This window comes from Bidens hawaiensis, unplaced genomic scaffold (assembly GCF_021521415.1).
Source record: "Bidens hawaiensis isolate Kalapana, Puna unplaced genomic scaffold, B.hawaiensis_p1.1 tig00009618_1, whole genome shotgun sequence".
NCBI classification, from domain to species: Eukaryota; Viridiplantae; Streptophyta; class Magnoliopsida; order Asterales; family Asteraceae; genus Bidens; species Bidens hawaiensis.
This window is the reverse complement of record NW_027491719.1, coordinates 301,147-328,196: the sequence shown is the minus strand read 5'-3', so window position 1 is coordinate 328,196 and position 27,050 is coordinate 301,147. Positions and strand designations below refer to the sequence as shown.

The following is a 27,050-nucleotide window of genomic DNA, read 5'->3' as shown; positions in this document are numbered from 1 at the left end:
ATGTTTTCTACTACTTTCCAATTTATTTCCCTAATTTTTCCTTGGTGCAATATATATGTCTATATTACTGCAACCGTTCAATTTAATCCCTTGGAATCCATATCCGCAAAATTCTGATGTGTATCTAATTTTCCTATTGCTTTTCAATTGTCACAAAAGATTAACTTTCACCTCGACTGAGACATTCGTGAATTACGTCATATGGTTGAATTAGCATCCAGATTGTAAAATTAATAATTAATAAATATACCGATTTGTTTTTACTTAATTTTATGTATTTGTCTTACAACAGCTTCTACCAAACTTAAAAATCCTTGATCTCCGCTATTCACGCGACCTACTGAGGACACCAGATTTTAAGGGTCTTCCATGTCTTGAAAGATTGATTTTATGTGGTTGTGAAAGCTTAGAAGAGATTCATCAATCAATTGGATATCATGAAAGGCTTGTTTTCGTGAATGCGAGCTATTGTTCAAAACTTAAAACGTTTTTGCCCATCATTCGGATGAAAAAATTGGATACTTTTGACCTCTCTTGGTGCGAGGAACTTCAAATGTTCCCAGACATACTTACAAACATGGATAGCTTGGTAAACCTTCGTTTGAGTGAAACTGGTATAGAATAAATCCCACCTTCAGTTGGACGATTTTGTATCAACCTTCCTATCCCACGTTTAGGTAGTTATTGTTTCCATGATTTTAGTGGGGTCAGTTGAGTTTAGGTTAGGTTGTTTCCTTACTTAAAGGGCTCTTTCTTTAATGAATGACATGCAGATTAACTGAGTCAAGTTAGTATCTCTTCTATCTCAATCTTTAATATTCTTAGGCCATTTGAATTACCATGAGAACCACATCAAATACTTCCAAAGGTAGGAGTCTTTTAGCCCATTACTATTATTGTTCCTTTTTGTTTCAGCTTCACCGTCTCACCGATGCCAACAGATTTGGGTTCTTTAACGGTGAGGGCTTTTTTGGGCTAGAATAAGAGTTAAGTAGTAGCCATTTAGTTTAAAAGCTCCTGGCTTGTATGGAATCATATAGACAATATTAATTTACTATATAGGTGAAAAGTTTCTTTTCAATATATTTTTGTTACTATTAAAGTCAGGAAAAAGAATTATTATTATTATTATTATTATTATTATTATTATTATCACCAAATCGAAAATCAAAAATCGAAAATCGCATACATCACATGACTGTTGGGAACCAGATTGCAATTTACAATACATGGCAAAATTGCACATTTTTCTCAAATTAAAATGCATGTTTTCAATGAATGATGTACAATACTCTTCGAGCATAAGTTAAGGAAATATGTCCCTTGTACGCTTAGAAGGAGATGTGTTGGTTAATTTAAGGAAATATGTATGCAATTGACCCTTTATGAACTTAATTGGTGCGTTTACATAAATTATGGAATTGGTTATTTTCATCGATAATCCAGATTTGAAAATAACCAAAAGCTATTTGTTCATTGTCACTGGAGGGCAAAAAAAATCTGTTAAATCCATATGTAAAATATCAGTTACACCTATAATTAAAAAAAATTGTTAAAGTTTAATATAAAACCCTCTGACCTACAAACATAACATAATAATAAGAGGTTAATTATTAATTTATGTAACCTGAAAAGGATTGATAGCTTTAATTCAGCCTACGAAAAGTAATAATTGTAGGTGTAAGGTGTGTTACCCTTTTTAGGTTTTGTGTTGTTTCTTTTTTTTTGTATTACATTTTTTGTTCGGGAGGGCAAGGTGGCGGTTTTGGTGACGACACACAATGGTGGTGGATGTTGCTTGCCCGTTTAGAGTTTAGACCGTCTTAAGTTTTTTAAACCTGACTTAGTTTGACTTGTTGTATTATTTGATTAGATCTAAATTAACTCGTAAAATTTTAATTGATCCAAATGAAAATATGTATTTAAAATTAATATACTTTGAAATAACGAGTCATGATTGTCATTGTTTAAAATTAAAAGATCCAAATGCAACCACGTCACGCTTTGCCCCATGAACGCGCTCGGAGCATGCATAAATAATTGACCTTTTCCTTATAATAAATTGAGATGTAAGCCACAATGTATTGCATATAATTTATTAATACATAGAGAGACAATTATATATAACTTGGAGAATTACCTAAATAGCCCTTTTAAAGAGAGAGAAAAGCATAACTAGCCCGTGAGATTTCATTTTCCAAAAATAGCCCACCAAATTCAACTTTCACGTGACATTTTGATATATTTTTCGTGAGTTTTCGTGGACTAATCAAGATCTGCCATGTGTCATGCATTCCCACCTACCACGCAAGTTTTCATCTCAAATCCATCTAAAACGTTACTTTTCACATCAAATAAAACTTGAAAAAAATCAACTTTAACGTGATGTTTCAAACTGTTTTTATTGGCAACTTGAGTTTTCAAATTTATGGTTTTTAAAGTTTTTTTGAAATTCATCTTCAAAGACAAATTTCAAATGAATTTCAACTTCAGAGACAAATTTTGATTACAATTCAACTGATAAGATAAATTTCATAGGAATGTCCTTATGTTTTTTCTATGAACATTCATATGAATCCATTCATGAGATAATAAATATTCCTATGAAATCCATCCAAGAGATAATGAACAATTCAGCAACAACCATGTTCTTCTTCTCCCACTCCCGTATGAATCCATCCATGAGTTATTTTTAGATATATAACATTTAATTCAAGTCGAAATTGAATAAATAGAATCGGACGGTGGCGGCAACGGTGACCGGAATAATGATAAAGGTGACCGGAAGAATGATGAAGGTGACCGCCATTAACTAATGATGAAGGTGATTATTCCGGTCACCGTCACCGCCACCGCCACCACAGACATCCATGTTATTGTTGTTAATGGCGGTGGTGGTGGCGGTGGTAGCGGCGGTGGAACATGGTTCAGTTCAAGTTTCATGGTGGTGGGTGGTGGTGGTGTCCGGTAGCATTAGGGGGCGGATGAAATGCTTGGGGTTGGATGAAGAAGATGATGAATATGATTTTTTTTAAAAGACAAAATTCAAATGAAATTCATCTTTGGAGATGAATTTCAAAAACTTTAAAAACCATCTTTTTTGAAAACTCACGTTGGAGACGGAAACAGCCTGAAACATCACGTTAAAGTTGGTTTTCATCATGTTAGATTTGATGTGAAAAGTAAAGTTTCAGTCGGATTTGGGATGAAAACTTGCGTGGTATGTGGGAATGCATGACACATGGCAGATCTTGATTGGTCCACGAAAACTCACGGGGAATGTCAAAATGTCACGTGAAAGTTGGATTTGGTGGGCTATTTTTGGAAAATGAAATCTCACGGGCTAGTTATACTTTTCTCTCTCTTCAAAAGGGCTATTTAGGTAATTTTCCCTAACTTATACATATGTGTAGATAACCAATATACAAATATAAAATATTGACAACTTAGTTTGATAGCTTTTCGTATACACATGATCTGCAAGTCTTTATAAAATTTAAAAATATAAAATAAATTATTAATAGAAGCGGAAGGGTAAAGTTAAAATACAAAGGGAGACAAAAATGAGAAGTGTGAGAAAGATTTGCGGCCACATAGAAACCCCTTAACAAAAAAAATCAAAAAAAATAATTAAAAAAATATAACTCAAAATATAAATAATAAACGAAAATAATTTAAAAACCAAAATGTTTCCCCTGTCATTCTCGTTCAAAAAAAAATGATGAAAAGACACAGTGTCGAGAAAAAAAGATACAATGCCGAAAATGAACAAATAACACAATGATAAATCCAAAGAGACATAATAGGTCGCAAAATATAACACAATGCCGAACAAAATATAACACAATGTCAAATAATATAACACAATATCAAAAAAAACAATATCAAAGAAAAACGACACAATCAATGACAAAAATATAAACACAAAATATAGTGATAAATAGAAAGACACAATTATATTTTTTTCCCTCAACATTGTGTCTTTTTCGAGTTTTTTTTCATTTTTTAAGAACAAGTAAGACGGTGGAAACATTTTTGCGTTTTTACATTTTTCATTTTTTTATTAAATTTTGTGTTGTGATTTTTTTATTAATTCTTTATTATATTTTTTAGAGTTTTTTTTGCTAGAAAATAGAAATCCTTCTTTTTATTTTTATTTTTATTTTTGTCCCTATTTTTAGAATAACTTGAAAATAGATTTAGAAAAGAAAAAGCAATTTTGTCGCAAAATATTTAGTGTTCATGATCTTATCCGGTATCCCTGTGTGTGTGAAAGTTAATAAATTTGTATTTTGATTAGACATTTGCAGATTTCAACCCAAAATTAAGACGCGTCATAAGCCTTCACAAAGAAAGTTAATGATATTGTATTTTGATTAGTTGCAAGTATTTTTCAATGATTTAATATGCATTTGATGTAGAATGAGTCTATGACACATCTATTCAGCTACACAGAACCATAAATATCCTTGTGGACCAAGAAAAATGAGAAAGAAAGAATGATCAAGGAATCCGGTGTAAAATGTTGAAATCTTCTTCTTAATGTTTAGCTTACTAGTTACGCAATGTTCTTCGCATTTACTTTTCAAAGCAAATAATTGGTACGTGATAAGATAGTGGTAGGAAGGCAATAAGTGTGATTACGACGAAGTCACGAAACTTCAATAATAATAAGAGACGTTAATTGTATTGAATTAGAAGATTGAATTGTACAATCAGAACACGATTTTTATACTTATCGATATTCGTATTAAGTTCGTAAAATAAGAATTTGATGATAAAATAGCCGGTCAACAAAATCAAAGAAAGATCAATGAGCCTAAGTTAATTTCATCCTTAATTTTTTGTGATAAAATTGTTAAGTGTGATGGACATGCCACCCCTCCAAAGTCCAACCTCCGCATTAGACCGAGTCTTATATATATATATATATATATATATATATATATACACACACCTACCCACAGACACATATCAACTACTTAAAACTATCTCTCTTTTGGTGATTTCCACTATACTAATTCGATCTAGTCAAACAAATTTAATTGACGGATCAATGGCATCTTCATCGTCCTCTTCTCAAATAATTCCTGCCTTTGTTTCTCAATCATGGAATCATGAGGTGTTTCTAAGTTTTAGAGGTGAAGACACCCGCAAGGGCTTTGTGGATAATCTCTATGAAGCACTTGTGCAACAAGGAATCCAAACGTATAAGGATGATGAAACACTTGTTCGGGGTGAGTCAATAGGTCTAGCCCTTCGGAAGGCTATCCAAGAATCACGTATTGCAGTTATTGTATTCTCTAAAAACTATGCAGACTCATCTTGGTGTTTGGATGAGCTTTCATGTATTATAGAGTGCAAGGAAAAGAGAGGGCAAATCGTTATGCCCATATTTTATGACGTCGATCCCTCGGATGTGAGAAAACAAAATAGGAAATATGAGGAAGCATTCATCAAACATGAAAGTGACCACAAGCACAAAATTGAATCATGGAAAAAAGCTCTTGTAGATGCAAGCAACCTTTCTGGATGGGTTCTTAAGGACTTTGCAAACGGGTAATTTTAATCTTTATTCTTAAAAAAAACCATAAATTTTATTAGTTAATTTATTTGCTTACTATAACTTGCTTGTGCTGTAAATATTAGAAGTGTAAATTTCAACTAATTTTCGCATATAGGAGTTAGTTTGAGTTATATTTTCCTGTTAATCAAACAATCAAATTCGAAACGAGGAGATAAAAATAAAAAAGGGTTAAATGAGTTGAAAATCGTGCACGTGGTTGAATAAATTACAAAAATAGTCACTAGGCAAACATACGATTATTCTTAATTTGTCTAATATATATTTCTTTATGCATCGATTGTGCAGGCACGAAGCAAAATGTATTAAGGACATTGTTGCTACAATTTCCAGTAGGTTGTATCCCCTGATTAAAAATGGTAATAACGACCTCATTGGAATAGAGACTCGCTTGCAGGAATTGAAATCAATGCTGGAAATTGGGTCACATGGTGTGCTCATGATTGGGATATGGGGGGTTGGGGGCGGCGGTAAGACTACTCTCGCATCAGCTGCGTATATGGATATCTCACACCAATTCGAAGCTTCCTATCTTCTTGAAAATATTCGTGAGGAATCAAGCAAGCATGGTTTAAAAAGGTTGCAAGAAAAAGTTCTTTCACGTGTTTCGATATATCCTCATAAAAGGGTTTCACGGGTAGAGAGTGTGATAGAAGGAAAAACAATGATAAAAAGAAGGTTATGTCATAAAAGGGTTTTAGTTGTTCTTGATGATGTTGATGACCTTAAGCAACTAGAAGCGTTAGCTGGATCCCACGATTGGTTTGGTGAGGGCAGCCGGATAATAATCACAACCAGAGATAAGCATTTGCTTACCCGCCACACAGACAAGATATATGCAGTGAGTTTGTTGTCACATGACGAGGCTATCACACTCTTCAATAGGCATGCATATCGGAATGATAAACCCGTAGAAGATTATGAGAGGCTTTCACAAGAAGCAGTTTCTTACGCTGGTGGGCTCCCATTAGCACTTGAAATTATTGGTTCTTTCCTATATGACAAAGACAAGGATGAGTGGGTTAGTGCCTTGGCCAAGTTAAAACACATCCCAAATGTTAAGGTAATGGAGAGACTGAAAATAAGCTATGATGGACTTGAAAATGATGAGAAAGAGTTGTTCTTAGATATTGCATGTTTCTTTAGGAGATGGGAGATAGACCGAGCAATGAGGGTGCTCGAAGTTTGTAGTTTTCACCCGGTCATAGGGGTAAAGGTGTTGAAACAAAAGTCTCTAATTAAAGTTTCTAATGGAAGATTTGACATGCATGACCTGGTAGAAGAAATGGCCCACTACATTGTTAAAGGAGAACACCCTAATAGTCCTGAAAAACACAGCAGAATTTGGCAAGAGAGAGATATTGTTGAGTTTTGTTATGTGAACACTGAAACATTACTGGTACGTTAAGTAAGCTATCTAGCTTTGCACAATATAGTTTATATGTTCATCGATCTAATTGTGGTGTTTGAATAGTGACATAACCATGGTTCCCTTGATTAATTAACACAGGAAAATAACCATATTGAAGTATTAGCTTTACCAAGTTATGTCAGCCATCCAAGTCTTCCACATTTTGGTTCAATTAAGGATAATTATTTCCGTTTGCAAAAATTGAGGAATTATCCATTGCCAAGTTATGTAAGTCATCCACACCTTCCTTACGTTGTTGCAAGCATGAAGAAACTTCGGTGGATTTATTGGGAAGGGTTTCCAGCATCTTCATTTCCAACAAATTTTCATCCAACCAAGCTTGGGTGTCTAATATTGATTAGGGGTCAGCAAACACAACTCTGGAAAGGGCGTAAGGTACATGGTTCTTGTTGTTTCACAAATTATAAAAATGAACATTATATGATAACCGGGATTACAAGCAATGAATTTTAATTTGATAATATTTTGAGAAGTAAATATATTTAATATATCATATAGTATGAAATTAAGTTCTTTTATAATATGATATTATGACAAAAGCTGATAATGTATCTTATTTAATTTTACGATATACCGAATGTATGGGTTACTACCATTAGCCCTTAAATTTTTTCACTAAAAATAAAATATTGTTTCGATTATTTGGATTTTTTATTTTTTATTATTACTAATTTAATAAATTCAAGCATAAAGATATGAAGGCCACGTATAAATAGATATTAGTCAAGGAATTTGCTTGATAAAATAGGCTATTTTAGTCGTTTTCCCTATCAAATTAAGGATGTTACACCTTCAAAGTTACAATGTGCAATTTGTAGCTTGTTATAAAGGGTTGTAACATATGCTACATAAATAGTACAATTTATTCAATAGTTTAAAATTGGTCGGACTAAACGTACCCCTCTCTATTGCTATCCATACACCCTCTGAACTTTCATTTCTCCTTAACATTTGTAATTGACATGTTAGTCCCTCTCATTTTATTTTATAATTCTCTCAAAATATCAAATAAAAAACTATTAAGTTTTTATTTTTGTTTTACAGTTTTTATATATTTTTGTTATTGATATTATTATCTGATTTCTTTAATTAAGATCTTATTAAAAGTTTTTTTATTTTTTTTACATGTATTAAAAAGTTTTGTATGTTTTCTCTAGCTAGTTTTTTTATTTTTTTTATAAAATGTATTAAAAACAATTTGATTTTTTTTATTATGTTTGGATACATGAGATAAATGTTACATGAGAAAATAGCTAAATTTTTTTATCAAGTTGAATTGTATTTAATCTTTTTTATTTATAAAAAATAATATGACTTTTTATAAAAGAATGTAAACTATCTCTTAATGAAAAAAAAAGCTCTCCAAAAAGATTAAAACAAGTATAGAAAAAAAACGTTTTTTTAAACAAGTTTTTTAGATAAGAAAAAAAAAACATTTTTCTAAGTAAGAAAAAATATGTTTTTATTAAAGGCTTTTAAATATACATAAAAAGATAAATAGAAAAAAAAATGCTTTTATAATAATAATAATAATAATAATAATAAAAGATAACAAAATGACAAAAGAAACCACAAAAATGTCTAAATTGTATTAATGTAAAACTTGAGGTAGGGGTATGTTTAGTAAAAATGGATGTGAGGGGGTACGTTTAGCAGCACCCTTTAAAATTCAGCTCCCATCTAATCTGGCCGTAATGGGGAACAAAGTATTTGACTTTTCTATTCTTGTCTCAAAACAGAATTTACCGAACTTGAAAATTCTTGATCTCCGTTGCTCCTTCCTCCTAACGACAACACCGAATTTCCATGGTCTTTCGTGTCTTGAAACACTGATTTTAGAGGACTGTATACAATTAAAAGAGATTCATCCATCAATTGGATATCATAAAAGACTTGTTTCTGTGAACATGAGGGGATGCAAAGTACTTAAAACTTTTCCGCCCATTATATACATGAAAAAACTGGAGACTCTTGAGCTCTCCTACTGCCATAGGCTTCATAAGTTTCCTGATATCCAAACGAACATGGATAGCTTGGTAAACCTTCATTTGGAGCGTACTGATATAGAAATAATCCCACCTTCAGTTGGACAATTTTGTACCAACCTTATCACTTTTGATTTAAGGAACTGTGAGATGCTAAGAAGGATAGAGGGCAACTTCCGTCTCTTAAAACGTTTGAAATTTCTTAAGCTCGAAGGTTGTGATCAACTTGAGAAATTTGCAGGGGATTTTTTTGACGGGGAATGCTGTTTAGAGGAGCTTTCTTTAGCTATCACGCGTCAAAAATCAACATCATCCAAGAATCTTATTAATCGTATCTACTTACAATGTTTTTATCAAAACACCTTGGCGAGTCCAAAGCTTCCTCAATTTCCACGTTTTATAAGAAAGCTGAGTCTTCGTTGTTGCAGTTTGGGAGATGGAGACATCCCATCTGATATGAGCGGGTTATTAAACCTACAAATACTGGACCTGAGTTTTAACAATTTTACACGATTACATTCTAGCCTCTCGCAAATCCCTTGTCTCAAGTTCCTCGCCTTGTCAAACTGTAATAACCTTCTAGAATTGCCGGATCTCCCATCAAGCATAACTATTCTCAAAGCAAATCATTGTCATTCGCTTCAAAGATTAGGAGATTTATCAAATTATAAATGGTTGTGGATGGTCTTACTACGGGGCTGTAGGAATAACTTGGCTGGTAGCCAAAGGGTACCACATTCCATGCTTCAGGTTTAACATTTTTTTTGCTCTTCAATTTCAATATTTTTTTGGCATATAAAATATATATAATAATAAAATAAAAATAGTAATTAATAAGAGTTCATTATAATATATAAGAAATTTTGGCAGAGAAAGGATGTCGAAGATCGCTTTTTGGCTGTCACACTTCCAAGCCCAGAGCTACGATCACCTACAATTGGTGATAGTGATACAACTACATTAATCGCATTGCAACTTCCGCACAACCGGTATAGCGACTTCAGTGGAATTTTATTACGTGGTGTTGAGTGGCACTCGTGGGTGTGTAGAATAGTTATTAAGCAGGAGATATCCATGGAATCCCAACCTCATCATGATCACTGGGAGGAGTTTGATAGAAATCCTGAATCCAATGAAGACACATGCGTGTGTTATGTACCCTTTAGCTTATTGAGGCACATCCCATGGTTGAATCCTACTTGCACTATTAACATTTCACTTGAGATTGATGGCATGTGTAATCCTAAAGTAGGACTTGTACCTAGGAAAAGTAAATTAGGTGATCCAAAGGATTGCTTAGAGAGTTGGGAAGAATACACATCTAGTTGGGAATTTAAGATCACAAACGATTGGAAGTCCTCAAAAATTACGATCAAATGGTGTCAACACTGAGGTGGTTTTAAAATGTTATTAAGCACTGAAATGTCCTAATGTATAGATGAAGCAGTAAGTTTGGCATATCAAATTTGCCTTTGGCTTCATATTGTGACTACTTTTTTTTGCTAGATAAAATGTTCCTTTGTTTCATGTATTATTGTAACCACCATAAACGACTCATTTGTAACGACCAAAAACATTTAGTCTTTTTTTTGCGCGAGTCAGTTGTTTGAATTATCTTATCAGACTTTCTGCAAATGTCACTATTTTTCACACAATCATCTATTTACAGGCTATATCGTGTCCCGAATTGATTAACAAGCACATGAATTGGATAACTCCCAAATATATATTAAGAAAAACTAAACTCAAAAACTTGATTAATTACACAACCCCGATTACCAATTTGTAGCGGGTCCGGAATTAATTCGCTAACGCTGTAACTGTAATTACTTTTTTGTTTTTTGTGATTGTTTTTAACAAAGTTTTGTAGTTTCATGCACACTAGGTGTTTGATGAAATGCCTCGGTGGCAGTGACCAGCCCTACATTTGTCCCCAGTCTGTTGATAACCTGCAGCCACATGGGTGGTCACAGCTGTACCCAGGAAACGTAGAAATCAAGGCTTCGTTCAAATTCAAATAACTGGCCTCATTAATTTATTAATACATAGAGAGACAATTATATATAACTTGGAGAATTACCTAAATAGCCCTTTTAAAGAGAGAGAAAAGCATAACTAGCCCGTGAGATTTCATTTTCCAAAAATAGCCCACCAAATTCAACTTTCACGTGACATTTTGATATATTTTTCGTGAGTTTTCGTGGACTAATCAAGATCTGCCATGTGTCATGCATTCCCACCTACCACGCAAGTTTTCATCTCAAATCCATCTAAAACGTTACTTTTCACATCAAATAAAACTTGAAAAAAATCAACTTTAACGTGATGTTTCAAACTGTTTTTATTGGCAACTTGAGTTTTCAAATTTATGGTTTTTAAAGTTTTTTTGAAATTCATCTTCAAAGACAAATTTCAAATGAATTTCAACTTCAGAGACAAATTTTGATTACAATTCAACTGATAAGATAAATTTCATAGGAATGTCCTTATGTTTTTTCTATGAACATTCATATGAATCCATTCATGAGATAATAAATATTCCTATGAAATCCATCCAAGAGATAATGAACAATTCAGCAACAACCATGTTCTTCTTCTCCCACTCCCGTATGAATCCATCCATGAGTTATTTTTAGATATATAACATTTAATTCAAGTCGAAATTGAATAAATAGAATCGGACGGTGGCGGCAACGGTGACCGGAATAATGATAAAGGTGACCGGAAGAATGATGAAGGTGACCGCCATTAACTAATGATGAAGGTGATTATTCCGGTCACCGTCACCGCCACCGCCACCACAGACATCCATGTTATTGTTGTTAATGGCGGTGGTGGTGGCGGTGGTAGCGGCGGTGGAACATGGTTCAGTTCAAGTTTCATGGTGGTGGGTGGTGGTGGTGTCCGGTAGCATTAGGGGGCGGATGAAATGCTTGGGGTTGGATGAAGAAGATGATGAATATGATTTTTTTTAAAAGACAAAATTCAAATGAAATTCATCTTTGGAGATGAATTTCAAAAACTTTAAAAACCATCTTTTTTGAAAACTCACGTTGGAGACGGAAACAGCCTGAAACATCACGTTAAAGTTGGTTTTCATCATGTTAGATTTGATGTGAAAAGTAAAGTTTCAGTCGGATTTGGGATGAAAACTTGCGTGGTATGTGGGAATGCATGACACATGGCAGATCTTGATTGGTCCACGAAAACTCACGGGGAATGTCAAAATGTCACGTGAAAGTTGGATTTGGTGGGCTATTTTTGGAAAATGAAATCTCACGGGCTAGTTATACTTTTCTCTCTCTTCAAAAGGGCTATTTAGGTAATTTTCCCTAACTTATACATATGTGTAGATAACCAATATACAAATATAAAATATTGACAACTTAGTTTGATAGCTTTTCGTATACACATGATCTGCAAGTCTTTATAAAATTTAAAAATATAAAATAAATTATTAATAGAAGCGGAAGGGTAAAGTTAAAATACAAAGGGAGACAAAAATGAGAAGTGTGAGAAAGATTTGCGGCCACATAGAAACCCCTTAACAAAAAAAATCAAAAAAAATAATTAAAAAAATATAACTCAAAATATAAATAATAAACGAAAATAATTTAAAAACCAAAATGTTTCCCCTGTCATTCTCGTTCAAAAAAAAATGATGAAAAGACACAGTGTCGAGAAAAAAAGATACAATGCCGAAAATGAACAAATAACACAATGATAAATCCAAAGAGACATAATAGGTCGCAAAATATAACACAATGCCGAACAAAATATAACACAATGTCAAATAATATAACACAATATCAAAAAAAACAATATCAAAGAAAAACGACACAATCAATGACAAAAATATAAACACAAAATATAGTGATAAATAGAAAGACACAATTATATTTTTTTCCCTCAACATTGTGTCTTTTTCGAGTTTTTTTTCATTTTTTAAGAACAAGTAAGACGGTGGAAACATTTTTGCGTTTTTACATTTTTCATTTTTTTATTAAATTTTGTGTTGTGATTTTTTTATTAATTCTTTATTATATTTTTTAGAGTTTTTTTTGCTAGAAAATAGAAATCCTTCTTTTTATTTTTATTTTTATTTTTGTCCCTATTTTTAGAATAACTTGAAAATAGATTTAGAAAAGAAAAAGCAATTTTGTCGCAAAATATTTAGTGTTCATGATCTTATCCGGTATCCCTGTGTGTGTGAAAGTTAATAAATTTGTATTTTGATTAGACATTTGCAGATTTCAACCCAAAATTAAGACGCGTCATAAGCCTTCACAAAGAAAGTTAATGATATTGTATTTTGATTAGTTGCAAGTATTTTTCAATGATTTAATATGCATTTGATGTAGAATGAGTCTATGACACATCTATTCAGCTACACAGAACCATAAATATCCTTGTGGACCAAGAAAAATGAGAAAGAAAGAATGATCAAGGAATCCGGTGTAAAATGTTGAAATCTTCTTCTTAATGTTTAGCTTACTAGTTACGCAATGTTCTTCGCATTTACTTTTCAAAGCAAATAATTGGTACGTGATAAGATAGTGGTAGGAAGGCAATAAGTGTGATTACGACGAAGTCACGAAACTTCAATAATAATAAGAGACGTTAATTGTATTGAATTAGAAGATTGAATTGTACAATCAGAACACGATTTTTATACTTATCGATATTCGTATTAAGTTCGTAAAATAAGAATTTGATGATAAAATAGCCGGTCAACAAAATCAAAGAAAGATCAATGAGCCTAAGTTAATTTCATCCTTAATTTTTTGTGATAAAATTGTTAAGTGTGATGGACATGCCACCCCTCCAAAGTCCAACCTCCGCATTAGACCGAGTCTTATATATATATATATATATATATATATATATACACACACCTACCCACAGACACATATCAACTACTTAAAACTATCTCTCTTTTGGTGATTTCCACTATACTAATTCGATCTAGTCAAACAAATTTAATTGACGGATCAATGGCATCTTCATCGTCCTCTTCTCAAATAATTCCTGCCTTTGTTTCTCAATCATGGAATCATGAGGTGTTTCTAAGTTTTAGAGGTGAAGACACCCGCAAGGGCTTTGTGGATAATCTCTATGAAGCACTTGTGCAACAAGGAATCCAAACGTATAAGGATGATGAAACACTTGTTCGGGGTGAGTCAATAGGTCTAGCCCTTCGGAAGGCTATCCAAGAATCACGTATTGCAGTTATTGTATTCTCTAAAAACTATGCAGACTCATCTTGGTGTTTGGATGAGCTTTCATGTATTATAGAGTGCAAGGAAAAGAGAGGGCAAATCGTTATGCCCATATTTTATGACGTCGATCCCTCGGATGTGAGAAAACAAAATAGGAAATATGAGGAAGCATTCATCAAACATGAAAGTGACCACAAGCACAAAATTGAATCATGGAAAAAAGCTCTTGTAGATGCAAGCAACCTTTCTGGATGGGTTCTTAAGGACTTTGCAAACGGGTAATTTTAATCTTTATTCTTAAAAAAAACCATAAATTTTATTAGTTAATTTATTTGCTTACTATAACTTGCTTGTGCTGTAAATATTAGAAGTGTAAATTTCAACTAATTTTCGCATATAGGAGTTAGTTTGAGTTATATTTTCCTGTTAATCAAACAATCAAATTCGAAATGAGGAGATAAAAATAAAAAAGGGTTAAATGAGTTGAAAATCGTGCACGTGGTTGAATAAATTACAAAAATAGTCACTAGGCAAACATACGATTATTCTTAATTTGTCTAATATATATTTCTTTATGCATCGATTGTGCAGGCACGAAGCAAAATGTATTAAGGACATTGTTGCTACAATTTCCAGTAGGTTGTATCCCCTGATTAAAAATGGTAATAACGACCTCATTGGAATAGAGACTCGCTTGCAGGAATTGAAATCAATGCTGGAAATTGGGTCACATGGTGTGCTCATGATTGGGATATGGGGGGTTGGGGGCGGCGGTAAGACTACTCTCGCATCAGCTGCGTATATGGATATCTCACACCAATTCGAAGCTTCCTATCTTCTTGAAAATATTCGTGAGGAATCAAGCAAGCATGGTTTAAAAAGGTTGCAAGAAAAAGTTCTTTCACGTGTTTCGATATATGAGGAGAGGGTAGAGAGTGTGATAGAAGGAAAAACAATGATAAAAAGAAGGTTATGTCATAAAAGGGTTTTAGTTGTTCTTGATGATGTTGATGACCTTAAGCAACTAGAAGCGTTAGCTGGATCCCACGATTGGTTTGGTGAGGGCAGCCGGATAATAATCACAACCAGAGATAAGCATTTGCTTACCCGCCACACAGACAAGATATATGCAGTGAGTTTGTTGTCACATGACGAGGCTATCACACTCTTCAATAGGCATGCATATCGGAATGATAAACCCGTAGAAGATTATGAGAGGCTTTCACAAGAAGCAGTTTCTTACGCTGGTGGGCTCCCATTAGCACTTGAAATTATTGGTTCTTTCCTATATGACAAAGACAAGGATGAGTGGGTTAGTGCCTTGGCCAAGTTAAAACACATCCCAAATGTTAAGGTAATGGAGAGACTGAAAATAAGCTATGATGGACTTGAAAATGATGAGAAAGAGTTGTTCTTAGATATTGCATGTTTCTTTAGGAGATGGGAGATAGACCGAGCAATGAGGGTGCTCGAAGTTTGTAGTTTTCACCCGGTCATAGGGGTAAAGGTGTTGAAACAAAAGTCTCTAATTAAAGTTTCTAATGGAAGATTTGACATGCATGACCTGGTAGAAGAAATGGCCCACTACATTGTTAAAGGAGAACACCCTAATAGTCCTGAAAAACACAGCAGAATTTGGCAAGAGAGAGATATTGTTGAGTTTTGTTATGTGAACACTGAAACATTACTGGTACGTTAAGTAAGCTATCTAGCTTTGCACAATATAGTTTATATGTTCATCGATCTAATTGTGGTGTTTGAATAGTGACATAACCATGGTTCCCTTGATTAATTAACACAGGAAAATAACCATATTGAAGTATTAGCTTTACCAAGTTATGTCAGCCATCCAAGTCTTCCACATTTTGGTTCAATTAAGGATAATTATTTCCGTTTGCAAAAATTGAGGAATTATCCATTGCCAAGTTATGTAAGTCATCCACACCTTCCTTACGTTGTTGCAAGCATGAAGAAACTTCGGTGGATTTATTGGGAAGGGTTTCCAGCATCTTCATTTCCAACAAATTTTCATCCAACCAAGCTTGGGTGTCTAATATTGATTAGGGGTCAGCAAACACAACTCTGGAAAGGGCGTAAGGTACATGGTTCTTGTTGTTTCACAAATTATAAAAATGAACATTATATGATAACCGGGATTACAAGCAATGAATTTTAATTTGATAATATTTTGAGAAGTAAATATATTTAATATATCATATAGTATGAAATTAAGTTCTTTTATAATATGATATTATGACAAAAGCTGATAATGTATCTTATTTAATTTTACGATATACCGAATGTATGGGTTACTACCATTAGCCCTTAAATTTTTTCACTAAAAATAAAATATTGTTTCGATTATTTGGATTTTTTATTTTTTATTATTACTAATTTAATAAATTCAAGCATAAAGATATGAAGGCCACGTATAAATAGATATTAGTCAAGGAATTTGCTTGATAAAATAGGCTATTTTAGTCGTTTTCCCTATCAAATTAAGGATGTTACACCTTCAAAGTTACAATGTGCAATTTGTAGCTTGTTATAAAGGGTTGTAACATATGCTACATAAATAGTACAATTTATTCAATAGTTTAAAATTGGTCGGACTAAACGTACCCCTCTCTATTGCTATCCATACACCCTCTGAACTTTCATTTCTCCTTAACATTTGTAATTGACATGTTAGTCCCTCTCATTTTATTTTATAATTCTCTCAAAATATCAAATAAAAAACTATTAAGTTTTTATTTTTGTTTTACAGTTTTTATATATTTTTGTTATTGATATTATTATCTGATTTCTTTAATTAAGATCTTATTAAAAGTTTTTTTATTTTTTTTACATGTATTAAAAAGTTTTGTATGTTTTCTCTAGCTAGTTTTTTTATTTTTTTTATAAAATGTATTAAAAACAATTTGATTTTTTTTATTATGTTTGGATACATGAGATAAATGTTACATGAGAAAATAGCTAAATTTTTTTATCAAGTTGAATTGTATTTAATCTTTTTTATTTATAAAAAATAATATGACTTTTTATAAAAGAATGTAAACTATCTCTTAATGAAAAAAAAAGCTCTCCAAAAAGATTAAAACAAGTATAGAAAAAAAACGTTTTTTTAAACAAGTTTTTTAGATAAGAAAAAAAAAACATTTTTCTAAGTAAGAAAAAATATGTTTTTATTAAAGGCTTTTAAATATACATAAAAAGATAAATAGAAAAAAAAATGCTTTTATAATAATAATAATAATAATAATAATAAAAGATAACAAAATGACAAAAGAAACCACAAAAATGTCTAAATTGTATTAATGTAAAACTTGAGGTAGGGGTATGTTTAGTAAAAATGGATGTGAGGGGGTACGTTTAGCAGCACCCTTTAAAATTCAGCTCCCATCTAATCTGGCCGTAATGGGGAACAAAGTATTTGACTTTTCTATTCTTGTCTCAAAACAGAATTTACCGAACTTGAAAATTCTTGATCTCCGTTGCTCCTTCCTCCTAACGACAACACCGAATTTCCATGGTCTTTCGTGTCTTGAAACACTGATTTTAGAGGACTGTATACAATTAAAAGAGATTCATCCATCAATTGGATATCATAAAAGACTTGTTTCTGTGAACATGAGGGGATGCAAAGTACTTAAAACTTTTCCGCCCATTATATACATGAAAAAACTGGAGACTCTTGAGCTCTCCTACTGCCATAGGCTTCATAAGTTTCCTGATATCCAAACGAACATGGATAGCTTGGTAAACCTTCATTTGGAGCGTACTGATATAGAAATAATCCCACCTTCAGTTGGACAATTTTGTACCAACCTTATCACTTTTGATTTAAGGAACTGTGAGATGCTAAGAAGGATAGAGGGCAACTTCCGTCTCTTAAAACGTTTGAAATTTCTTAAGCTCGAAGGTTGTGATCAACTTGAGAAATTTGCAGGGGATTTTTTTGACGGGGAATGCTGTTTAGAGGAGCTTTCTTTAGCTATCACGCGTCAAAAATCAACATCATCCAAGAATCTTATTAATCGTATCTACTTACAATGTTTTTATCAAAACACCTTGGCGAGTCCAAAGCTTCCTCAATTTCCACGTTTTATAAGAAAGCTGAGTCTTCGTTGTTGCAGTTTGGGAGATGGAGACATCCCATCTGATATGAGCGGGTTATTAAACCTACAAATACTGGACCTGAGTTTTAACAATTTTACACGATTACATTCTAGCCTCTCGCAAATCCCTTGTCTCAAGTTCCTCGCCTTGTCAAACTGTAATAACCTTCTAGAATTGCCGGATCTCCCATCAAGCATAACTATTCTCAAAGCAAATCATTGTCATTCGCTTCAAAGATTAGGAGATTTATCAAATTATAAATGGTTGTGGATGGTCTTACTACGGGGCTGTAGGAATAACTTGGCTGGTAGCCAAAGGGTACCACATTCCATGCTTCAGGTTTAACATTTTTTTTGCTCTTCAATTTCAATATTTTTTTGGCATATAAAATATATATAATAATAAAATAAAAATAGTAATTAATAAGAGTTCATTATAATATATAAGAAATTTTGGCAGAGAAAGGATGTCGAAGATCGCTTTTTGGCTGTCACACTTCCAAGCCCAGAGCTACGATCACCTACAATTGGTGATAGTGATACAACTACATTAATCGCATTGCAACTTCCACACAACCGGTATAGCGACTTCAGTGGAATTTTATTACGTGGTGTTGAGTGGCACTCGTGGGTGTGTAGAATAGTTATTAAGCAGGAGATATCCATGGAATCCCAACCTCATCATGATCACTGGGAGGAGTTTGATAGAAATCCTGAATCCAATGAAGACACATGCGTGTGTTATGTACCCTTTAGCTTATTGAGGCACATCCCATGGTTGAATCCTACTTGCACTATTAACATTTCACTTGAGATTGATGGCATGTGTAATCCTAAAGTAGGACTTGTACCTAGGAAAAGTAAATTAGGTGATCCAAAGGATTGCTTAGAGAGTTGGGAAGAATACACATCTAGTTGGGAATTTAAGATCACAAACGATTGGAAGTCCTCAAAAATTACGATCAAATGGTGTCAACACTGAGGTGGTTTTAAAATGTTATTAAGCACTGAAATGTCCTAATGTATAGATGAAGCAGTAAGTTTGGCATATCAAATTTGCCTTTGGCTTCATATTGTGACTACTTTTTTTTGCTAGATAAAATGTTCCTTTGTTTCATGTATTATTGTAACCACCATAAACGACTCATTTGTAACGACCAAAAACATTTAGTCTTTTTTTTGCGCGAGTCAGTTGTTTGAATTATCTTATCAGACTTTCTGCAAATGTCACTATTTTTCACACAATCATCTATTTACAGGCTATATCGTGTCCCGAATTGATTAACAAGCACATGAATTGGATAACTCCCAAATATATATTAAGAAAAACTAAACTCAAAAACTTGATTAATTACACAACCCCGATTACCAATTTGTAGCGGGTCCGGAATTAATTCGCTAACGCTGTAACTGTAATTACTTTTTTGTTTTTTGTGATTGTTTTTAACAAAGTTTTGTAGTTTCATGCACACTAGGTGTTTGATGAAATGCCTCGGTGGCAGTGACCAGCCCTACATTTGTCCCCAGTCTGTTGATAACCTGCAGCCACATGGGTGGTCACAGCTGTACCCAGGAAACGTAGAAATCAAGGCTTCGTTCAAATTCAAATAACTGGCCTCATTAAAAATCTATCTAAATGGGTCATTCATCTTGGAGGAAACTAATTCTTGTGCAAATGGTTTAAGTTAAACATTATTCTTCGAATACTATATTCAGATTTATTTGCATATATAGTTCTAGACCAAGTCAAGTTAATTTAGTTCTACAAGGATCACTTGACATGTCATGTTTTCACTTTCCAGCATCAGCATCAGTAACTGCTTAAAGATTGTTTACCGAGCTTTATCTATTTCTAGATCATTCGTTTCTTGATTAATAATAAGATCGTGTCGTTTTCGTTGTTAAATTATGTTCTTTTTTGGTGTAATTGCTTATAGATCACTTGACATGCCATGTTTTCACTTTTTAGTATCAGCATCATGTAAACTTTTTGCCCCTGCTCGTTAAAGTATAATCGAAAAATAAGAACTAAAATATATGATATAAAATACAAAGAGAGATGAAGGAGTCCCTCGTTTGACGCTCATTTACTCCATCCACATGATAACATCCTTGGTAGACTGTAAGTGTGATGGGACATCAACAATAAATTATATATAAATAAGAACTGATAGTAATTTAATCTTCCTATCGTCTTAATCCTCTAAGTTTAAATAAAAGAAACTTGAATTAATGAAAGTATTATGAAGTTTCATGCATGTGACTTATCTTGGATCGGGGAAACCTCTCAAATATTTTATATTTAGCTCGTAAACGATTATCATTAAACAGCTAATGCTTCACTAGGCTGAATCAGTAACTTTATAATCAAAAGTGTCTTCGTGATTGCGAAGTATAAATCCACTCTTCGACCTTAACAATGCATTTTGTATTCAATATCCTAACCGTCAACTGAAAACTGACAAAACCGAAACAAAATTAATCGAAAACCGAATTAACTGAAAATCGGATTTTTCGTGTACCTTCAGTTAACCGTAAAGCATAGAAATGACAACAAAATTAACCAAAAATCAGTTATCGATTTTTTTTGTGTGCCCTTGGTTAGCCGATATTATACCTACGTACATTTCACGTATGTATACTAGACTATACTAGCACTACTAGAAAAGAAACATTTTGCTACGACTGATTTTGTTGGAAATTTCACTTTCTAACAATTTTCCAACAAATAAAAGTTGTGTTGGAAAAACACATGCTTGTAAATAGTAATGTCACTATTTTATTGCAATATTGTAGCAAAACTAGGGCTAGTTTTTTTGTTTTGAAATTGGTTGAAACTACTTGTTATAGGAAATTTGTAGGAACACGAACTGTTTTCTAGTAGTGATATAGTATTTGATTTATTTCATGTTTTATACCTTCACTTTATGTATATCTTCCTTCATATATTTCATGTGTTTCTAAACTAATTTTAACTCAATCAGCTAAAACAATTCTGCAACTTTCTCTTGAATTGATTAGGATGGATTTTAATCAGTTGTGTTCACGTTGTTCTCTGATACAATTAAAGTACGTTGACTGGGTCACCCTGCTTGAGTCAGGTCGCCTGACCTTCGATTCCCCAAGATGACTCGCGTTCCACTCCTTAAGCGACACGCCACTTCTTTTGTTCATGCTTTAATCATCCATCAACCAGCTGTCAGTTGACCACCCCCAGATTTGTCCCAAAACACTATAACGTTTGACATCTTCGCCATTGTGCCACCGTCCGTCCAGGTAACAGTTAACAAACCCTGGATTCTTTTGTTAATTTGTTATATACGCTTTTTTGTATCTGATTGCCGCCGCTTGCTTTTATACTAGTTACTGATTTTTTTTGTTAATTATGAAGGCGATCATGATTTTATACTTTGGAATGTCACAATGATAATATGATTGTTAATAGAATATAAAACTTTAAAAGTGAGCTTCATATACTTTTCTCTTGCATTCTTTTGTTAATTTGTTATACTAATTATTTTCCACTAGTAATCTTTTAATCTACTACATGATAAAATAGTTGTTAAGACAGCAGGTATGATAGAGACTCCATCCCTCTGGATCAACAATAATTAGCTTTATTTTAATCTTCATGCCGTCTTAATAAAAGAAAACAACTTGAAATAAAATATCGCCGACGACTTTAACATTATTCGAAGATCAATGACACATCTCAGCTACTCAAAACCACCTCTATTCAGGGCTTGATTTTACACTAACTCCAAACCAATTCAGTAAAGATCAATGGCATCGTCATCATCCTCTTCTCACTTCAATTCTGCCTCTGTTTCTCAATCATGGAATCATGAGGTCTTTCTAAGTTTTAGAGGTGAAGACACCCGTAAGGGCTTTGTGGGTCATCTCTACGCGGCTCTTGAACAACGAGGAATCCAAACGTACAAGGATGATGAAGCACTTCCTCAGGGCGAGTCAATTGGTCCAGCTCTCTTCAAGACTATCCAAGAATCACGGATTGCAGTTATAGTATTCTCTGAAAATTATGCAGACTCATCTTGGTGCTTGGATGAGCTTGGATATATTATAGAATGCATGGACAAGAGAGGGCAAATTGTTATGCCCGTATTTTATGACGCCGATCCCTCGGATCTGAGAAAACAAAAGAGGAAATACGGAGAAGCATTTACCAAACATGAATGTGACAATAAGCACAAAACTGAATCATGGAGAAAAGCTCTTGTAGAGGCGAGCAACCTTTCTGGATGGGTCCCTAAGGATTTCGCAAATGGGTAATTTATTTCTCTTTCTCTCTCTTTTTTTTTCAAAAGAAACCTTGCATACTTGGTATATTTTTGTGTAATTAGGTCGGTTTGAGTTATGTTATTTCATAATATCAAATAATCAAATTCAAAACGCTGATGTAAGAACTCATAAAACTGTTCTATTTAAAATAAATAAAACTTTAGCTTTAAACTCTCATAATCAGGTTTAACTATTTATGTAACACATTTTATAAGATCCGGGGTTATTGAATAAAAAAATTGTTTTTCAATCTAGCATACTAAGAAAGCTACTCTTGTGTGATATTATCTTATGATATTTATATCTAGCATGCTAGCTACTCTGTAGTTTCCGTGTAATGCTAATTGTATGTCCTTTTATTGCTTTGTACTATTCATTTCCATGTTATGAATAAATTAAGAAGTTTGCTCTCTCTCCTGGCTTTCTATTCTTTTGTTGTTGCAACTAAAATCTTAACATAATACATTTCCAAATTCAAGATTGCAGTTTCTTTTTATCGATGACTTTCATAGTTAAGTTATCTCACTGTACGGACACGCCAAATTATGTCATATTATATTATTTCAGTATTTTAATTTGACTTCTAGCTCCTTTTTCTAATTAATTATTTTCTTGAAATTAAATAAATCTCATACTAAACCACACTTATATTGAAGAATAACAAATGTTAAACAATTTATGTAAACTAATTATTGATTTTTATATGTTATAAAAGGTCTATTTTTGTAATTTCTAACCCCACATATTGAAATGTTATTTGAAAAGAGCGAAAACAGAAAGTAAATTCAGGGTTATTATCTCGATATACCTTTTTTTAAATAACAGATCATTCATTCATTCCTACATCGATGCAACTATAACAATTGTTCTGGTATATTTTCAGGCTCCAAGGAATGTATTGATATGTTAAATGAATAAGACATACATAGTCATTAGCAAAACATATGATTATTATTTTTATATAATATATATTTCCTTATGTATTGATTTTGCAGGAACAAAGCAAAATGCATTGAGGACATTGTTGCTACAATTTTCAAGAGGTTGTCTCCCCTAATTACAAATTTAAATAAGGACCTCGTTGGAATTGAGTCGCGCTTGCAAGAACTGAAACCAAAGTTAGAAATTGGGTCAGGTGGTGTGCGCATGATTGGAATATGGGGTGATGGGGGTGGCGGTAAGACTACTCTAGCATCTGCTGCATATATGGAAATCTCTCACCAATTTGAAGCATCATGTCTTCTTGAAAATATTCGTGAGGAATCAAGCAAGCATGGGTTGAAAAAGTTTCAAGCAAATATGTTATCATATCTTTTGAAAAAACATGTGTCTGTAGGCAGTGAGATAGAAGGAAAGAGCATGATAAAAATAAGTTTATGTCACAAAAGCGTTTTAGTTGTATAAGATGATGTTAATGATCGTAAGCAACTAGAAGCGTTAGCAGGATCACATGATTGGTTCGGTGAGGGCAGCCGGATAATAATCACTACCAGGGATGAGCATCTGCTAACCCCTAAAAAAGCCACGATATATGAAGTTAGTTTGTTATCAGATGATGAGGCTCTCAAGCTCTTCAGTAGACATGCATTTCAGAAAGATGAACCTGTAGAAGATTTTAAGACACTCTCACAAGAAGTAGTGTCTTATGCCAGTAAGCTCCCATTAGCACTTGAAATTCTAGGTTCTTCTCTATTTGACAAAGACAAAGATGAGTGGCAGTATGCCTTGGCCAAGTTAAAATGCATCCCAGATGCAGAAGTGATGGAAAGACTCAAAATAAGTTTTGATGGGCTTAAACACGACGAGAGGGAGTTATTCTTAGACATTGCGTGTTTTTTAGGAGGTCTCCAATAGATAAGGCAATGATGGTGTTTGACGCGTTTAGCTTTTACCCTGGTATAGGGGTAAAGGTGTTGGCAGAAAAGTCTCTTATTAAAGTTTATGAAGGAAGATTTGACATGCATGACTTGGTAGTAGAAATGGCCTACTACATTGTTAGAGGGGAACACCCTGATGATCCTGAAAAGCATAGTAGAATTTGGGAGGAGGAAGCTATAGTCAACTTATGTGCTATGGGGGCAGCTGCACCGGTAATTGTTAAATTGAGTGTGCAAAAACAAATTTTATATATATGTGTCTCTCACCACATTTTTCTTTAGTAATACTAACACAATTTGGTTTGTTCCCTTCATTGATAAAATTAACATAGGAAACTGAAGTATTAGCTCTCCTAAATTATGTTCCTCATGAGAAGACAAATTTTTGGCTTCTGAGTCAAATTATGACAACCATCAACGTCTTCTTGACGTCATTGGAAATATGAAGAAACTTCGAAGGATTGAATGGTACAAGTATCCGGCATCTTCATTTCCATCAAATTTTTAGCCAACAAAGCTTGGTTGTGTGATGTTGGGAAATAGCAATCTAAAACAACTTTGGGAAGGGTATAAGGTATGCAAATTTTATTGTTTCACAAAATCATTTTTATTAAACTAATAAATATATATATTGATTAGTTTAACTTAATTTTATGTATTTGTCTTACAACAGCTTCTACCAAACTTAAAAATACTTGATCTCGGGTATTCAGCTGACCTAATGAGGACACCAGATTTTAAGGGCCTTCCACGTCTTGAAAGATTGATTTTAAAGTATTGTGATAGCTTAGAAGAGATTCATCCATCAATTGGATATCATGAAAGGCTAGTTTTCGTGAACATGTACAGATGTGTAAAACTTAAAACGTTTCCTCCCATCATACGGATGAAAAAATTGGAGACGCTTGACATATCTTCGTGCTTTGAACTTCATATGTTTCCAGATATCCAAACGATCATGGATAGCTTGGTAAACCTTGATTTGCAACGTAGTAATATAGAAATTATCCCATCTTCAGTTGGACAATTTTGTACCAACCTTGTTACTTTTGATTTATGTAACTGTGAGAAGCTAAAAAGGATAGAGGGCTACTTCCGTCTCTTAAAACGTTTGAAAAAGCTTAAGCACTCTTGTTGTTATCAGCTTGAGAAATTAGCAAGGGATTTTTTTGACGAAGAATGTTGTATGGAAGAGCTTTCTTTATCTATGATCCCGAAGCTTCTTCAATTTCCACGTTTTCTAAGACAACTGAAACTAAGGAACTGTAGTTTGAGAGATGGAGACATCCCATCTGATATGAGTGGGTTATCAAACCTACAAGTACTAGACCTAAGTCATAATAAATTTTCACAATTACATTACAGCCTCTCCCAAATCCAAAGTCTCAAGTTCCTCGACTTGTCATGCTGTGAGAACCTTGTAGAACTGTCAGATCTCCCATCAAGCATAGAAATTCTTAGAGCGAAATGGTGTGAGTCACTGAAAAGTGTAGGAGATTTATCAAATTGTAAATGGTTATGGAAAGTCTCTCTTTTAAGAAAGCATCAGAATGACTTGATTGGTGTTGTGAGAGTACTACATTCTATGCTTCAGGTACAACTCTTATCTAAGCCTTATGTGAATTATAATGTAATAATAGTTATCCTCATAATTAAAATGTATATGTTGCAGAGAAATGCAGTTGAAGATCGTTTTATGAGTACAATACTTCCATGTGTACGTCTTTTTGAATCTTGTGGAGAATTCATGACGATCACATTGCAACTTCCACACAATTGGTTTAGTGACCTTAATGGATTTTTTATTATGCGCTGACAAATTCAGTGGTGGGTGTAGCATAGTTATTAAGCAGGAGATGTTGTCTGCGGATTCTCTACCTGCTCACCAGGAGAAGATTGATAAAAATCCAGAATCTTATATAAATTGCTCAGAGGTGGTGGGTTATGTACCGTTTGGTTCATTGAGGAACACCTCGTGGTGGAATCTTACATCCACCCATATTACATTTAGGATGGATGAAAAGACCTAAAGTGGGACTTGTTCCTAGGAAAAGTAAATCAAAGGAAAGATCTATAGACTACTCAAAGTGTTGGGAAGAAGAGGGTGGATTTGGAAAGACATTTCAGATCATAGATGCTTCAAAGTCCTCAGAAATTAAGATTGTATGGCGGCATTCATTTAAATAAGGTTTTTATGCTTTGATTAAGCATTGAAAACATCTTTTGACTTGGTACATAACCAATTACTATTATTGTATATTGTTTCAGTTCTATATATGCCCACAAAAGGTAGAATAGATCACCAATGCTAGCCACTTGTAGTACAATTTGAAACAATATTATAAAGCCGATTTTTTGTTCATTTTCTCCGTTGGTTGTCGTCCATCAATACTATATTATGTATATGCTGTAAAGGTTCGTTAATTAGACTACTAGAGGATGCAAGATTGATGAGTAGAGTAACTGAATAACATGTCAATCATTTATGTGAATTTAAGCTGAAACTTTTCATTTTTAATATGGTACAAATAACATT

General features: G+C 33.3%; 2 protein-coding genes and 1 pseudogene across 2 annotated transcripts; all 3 read left to right on the top strand.

The window, feature by feature from the left end:
* Positions 1 to 4,957: 4,957 nt before the first annotated feature.
* Positions 4,958 to 10,661, top strand: LOC143533095 (TMV resistance protein N-like). The gene is made up of 5 exons (XM_077027968.1): positions 4,958 to 5,559; positions 5,873 to 6,983; positions 7,095 to 7,391; positions 8,756 to 9,751; positions 9,872 to 10,661. The coding sequence occupies exons 1-5, from the start codon at positions 5,057 to 5,059 to the stop codon at positions 10,391 to 10,393; spliced, it is 3,429 nt and encodes a 1,142-aa protein (XP_076884083.1). The 5' UTR covers positions 4,958 to 5,056; the 3' UTR covers positions 10,394 to 10,661.
* A 3,235-nt stretch (positions 10,662 to 13,896) lies between these two features.
* Positions 13,897 to 19,586, top strand: LOC143533096 (TMV resistance protein N-like). Its single transcript, XM_077027969.1, has 5 exons — positions 13,897 to 14,498; positions 14,812 to 15,910; positions 16,022 to 16,318; positions 17,683 to 18,678; positions 18,799 to 19,586. The coding sequence occupies exons 1-5, from the start codon at positions 13,996 to 13,998 to the stop codon at positions 19,318 to 19,320; spliced, it is 3,417 nt and encodes a 1,138-aa protein (XP_076884084.1). The 5' UTR covers positions 13,897 to 13,995; the 3' UTR covers positions 19,321 to 19,586.
* Positions 19,587 to 22,080: 2,494 nt separating this feature from the next.
* On the top strand, positions 22,081 to 26,871 carry LOC143533104 (disease resistance protein Roq1-like; annotated as a pseudogene).
* Positions 26,872 to 27,050: the final 179 nt, after the last annotated feature.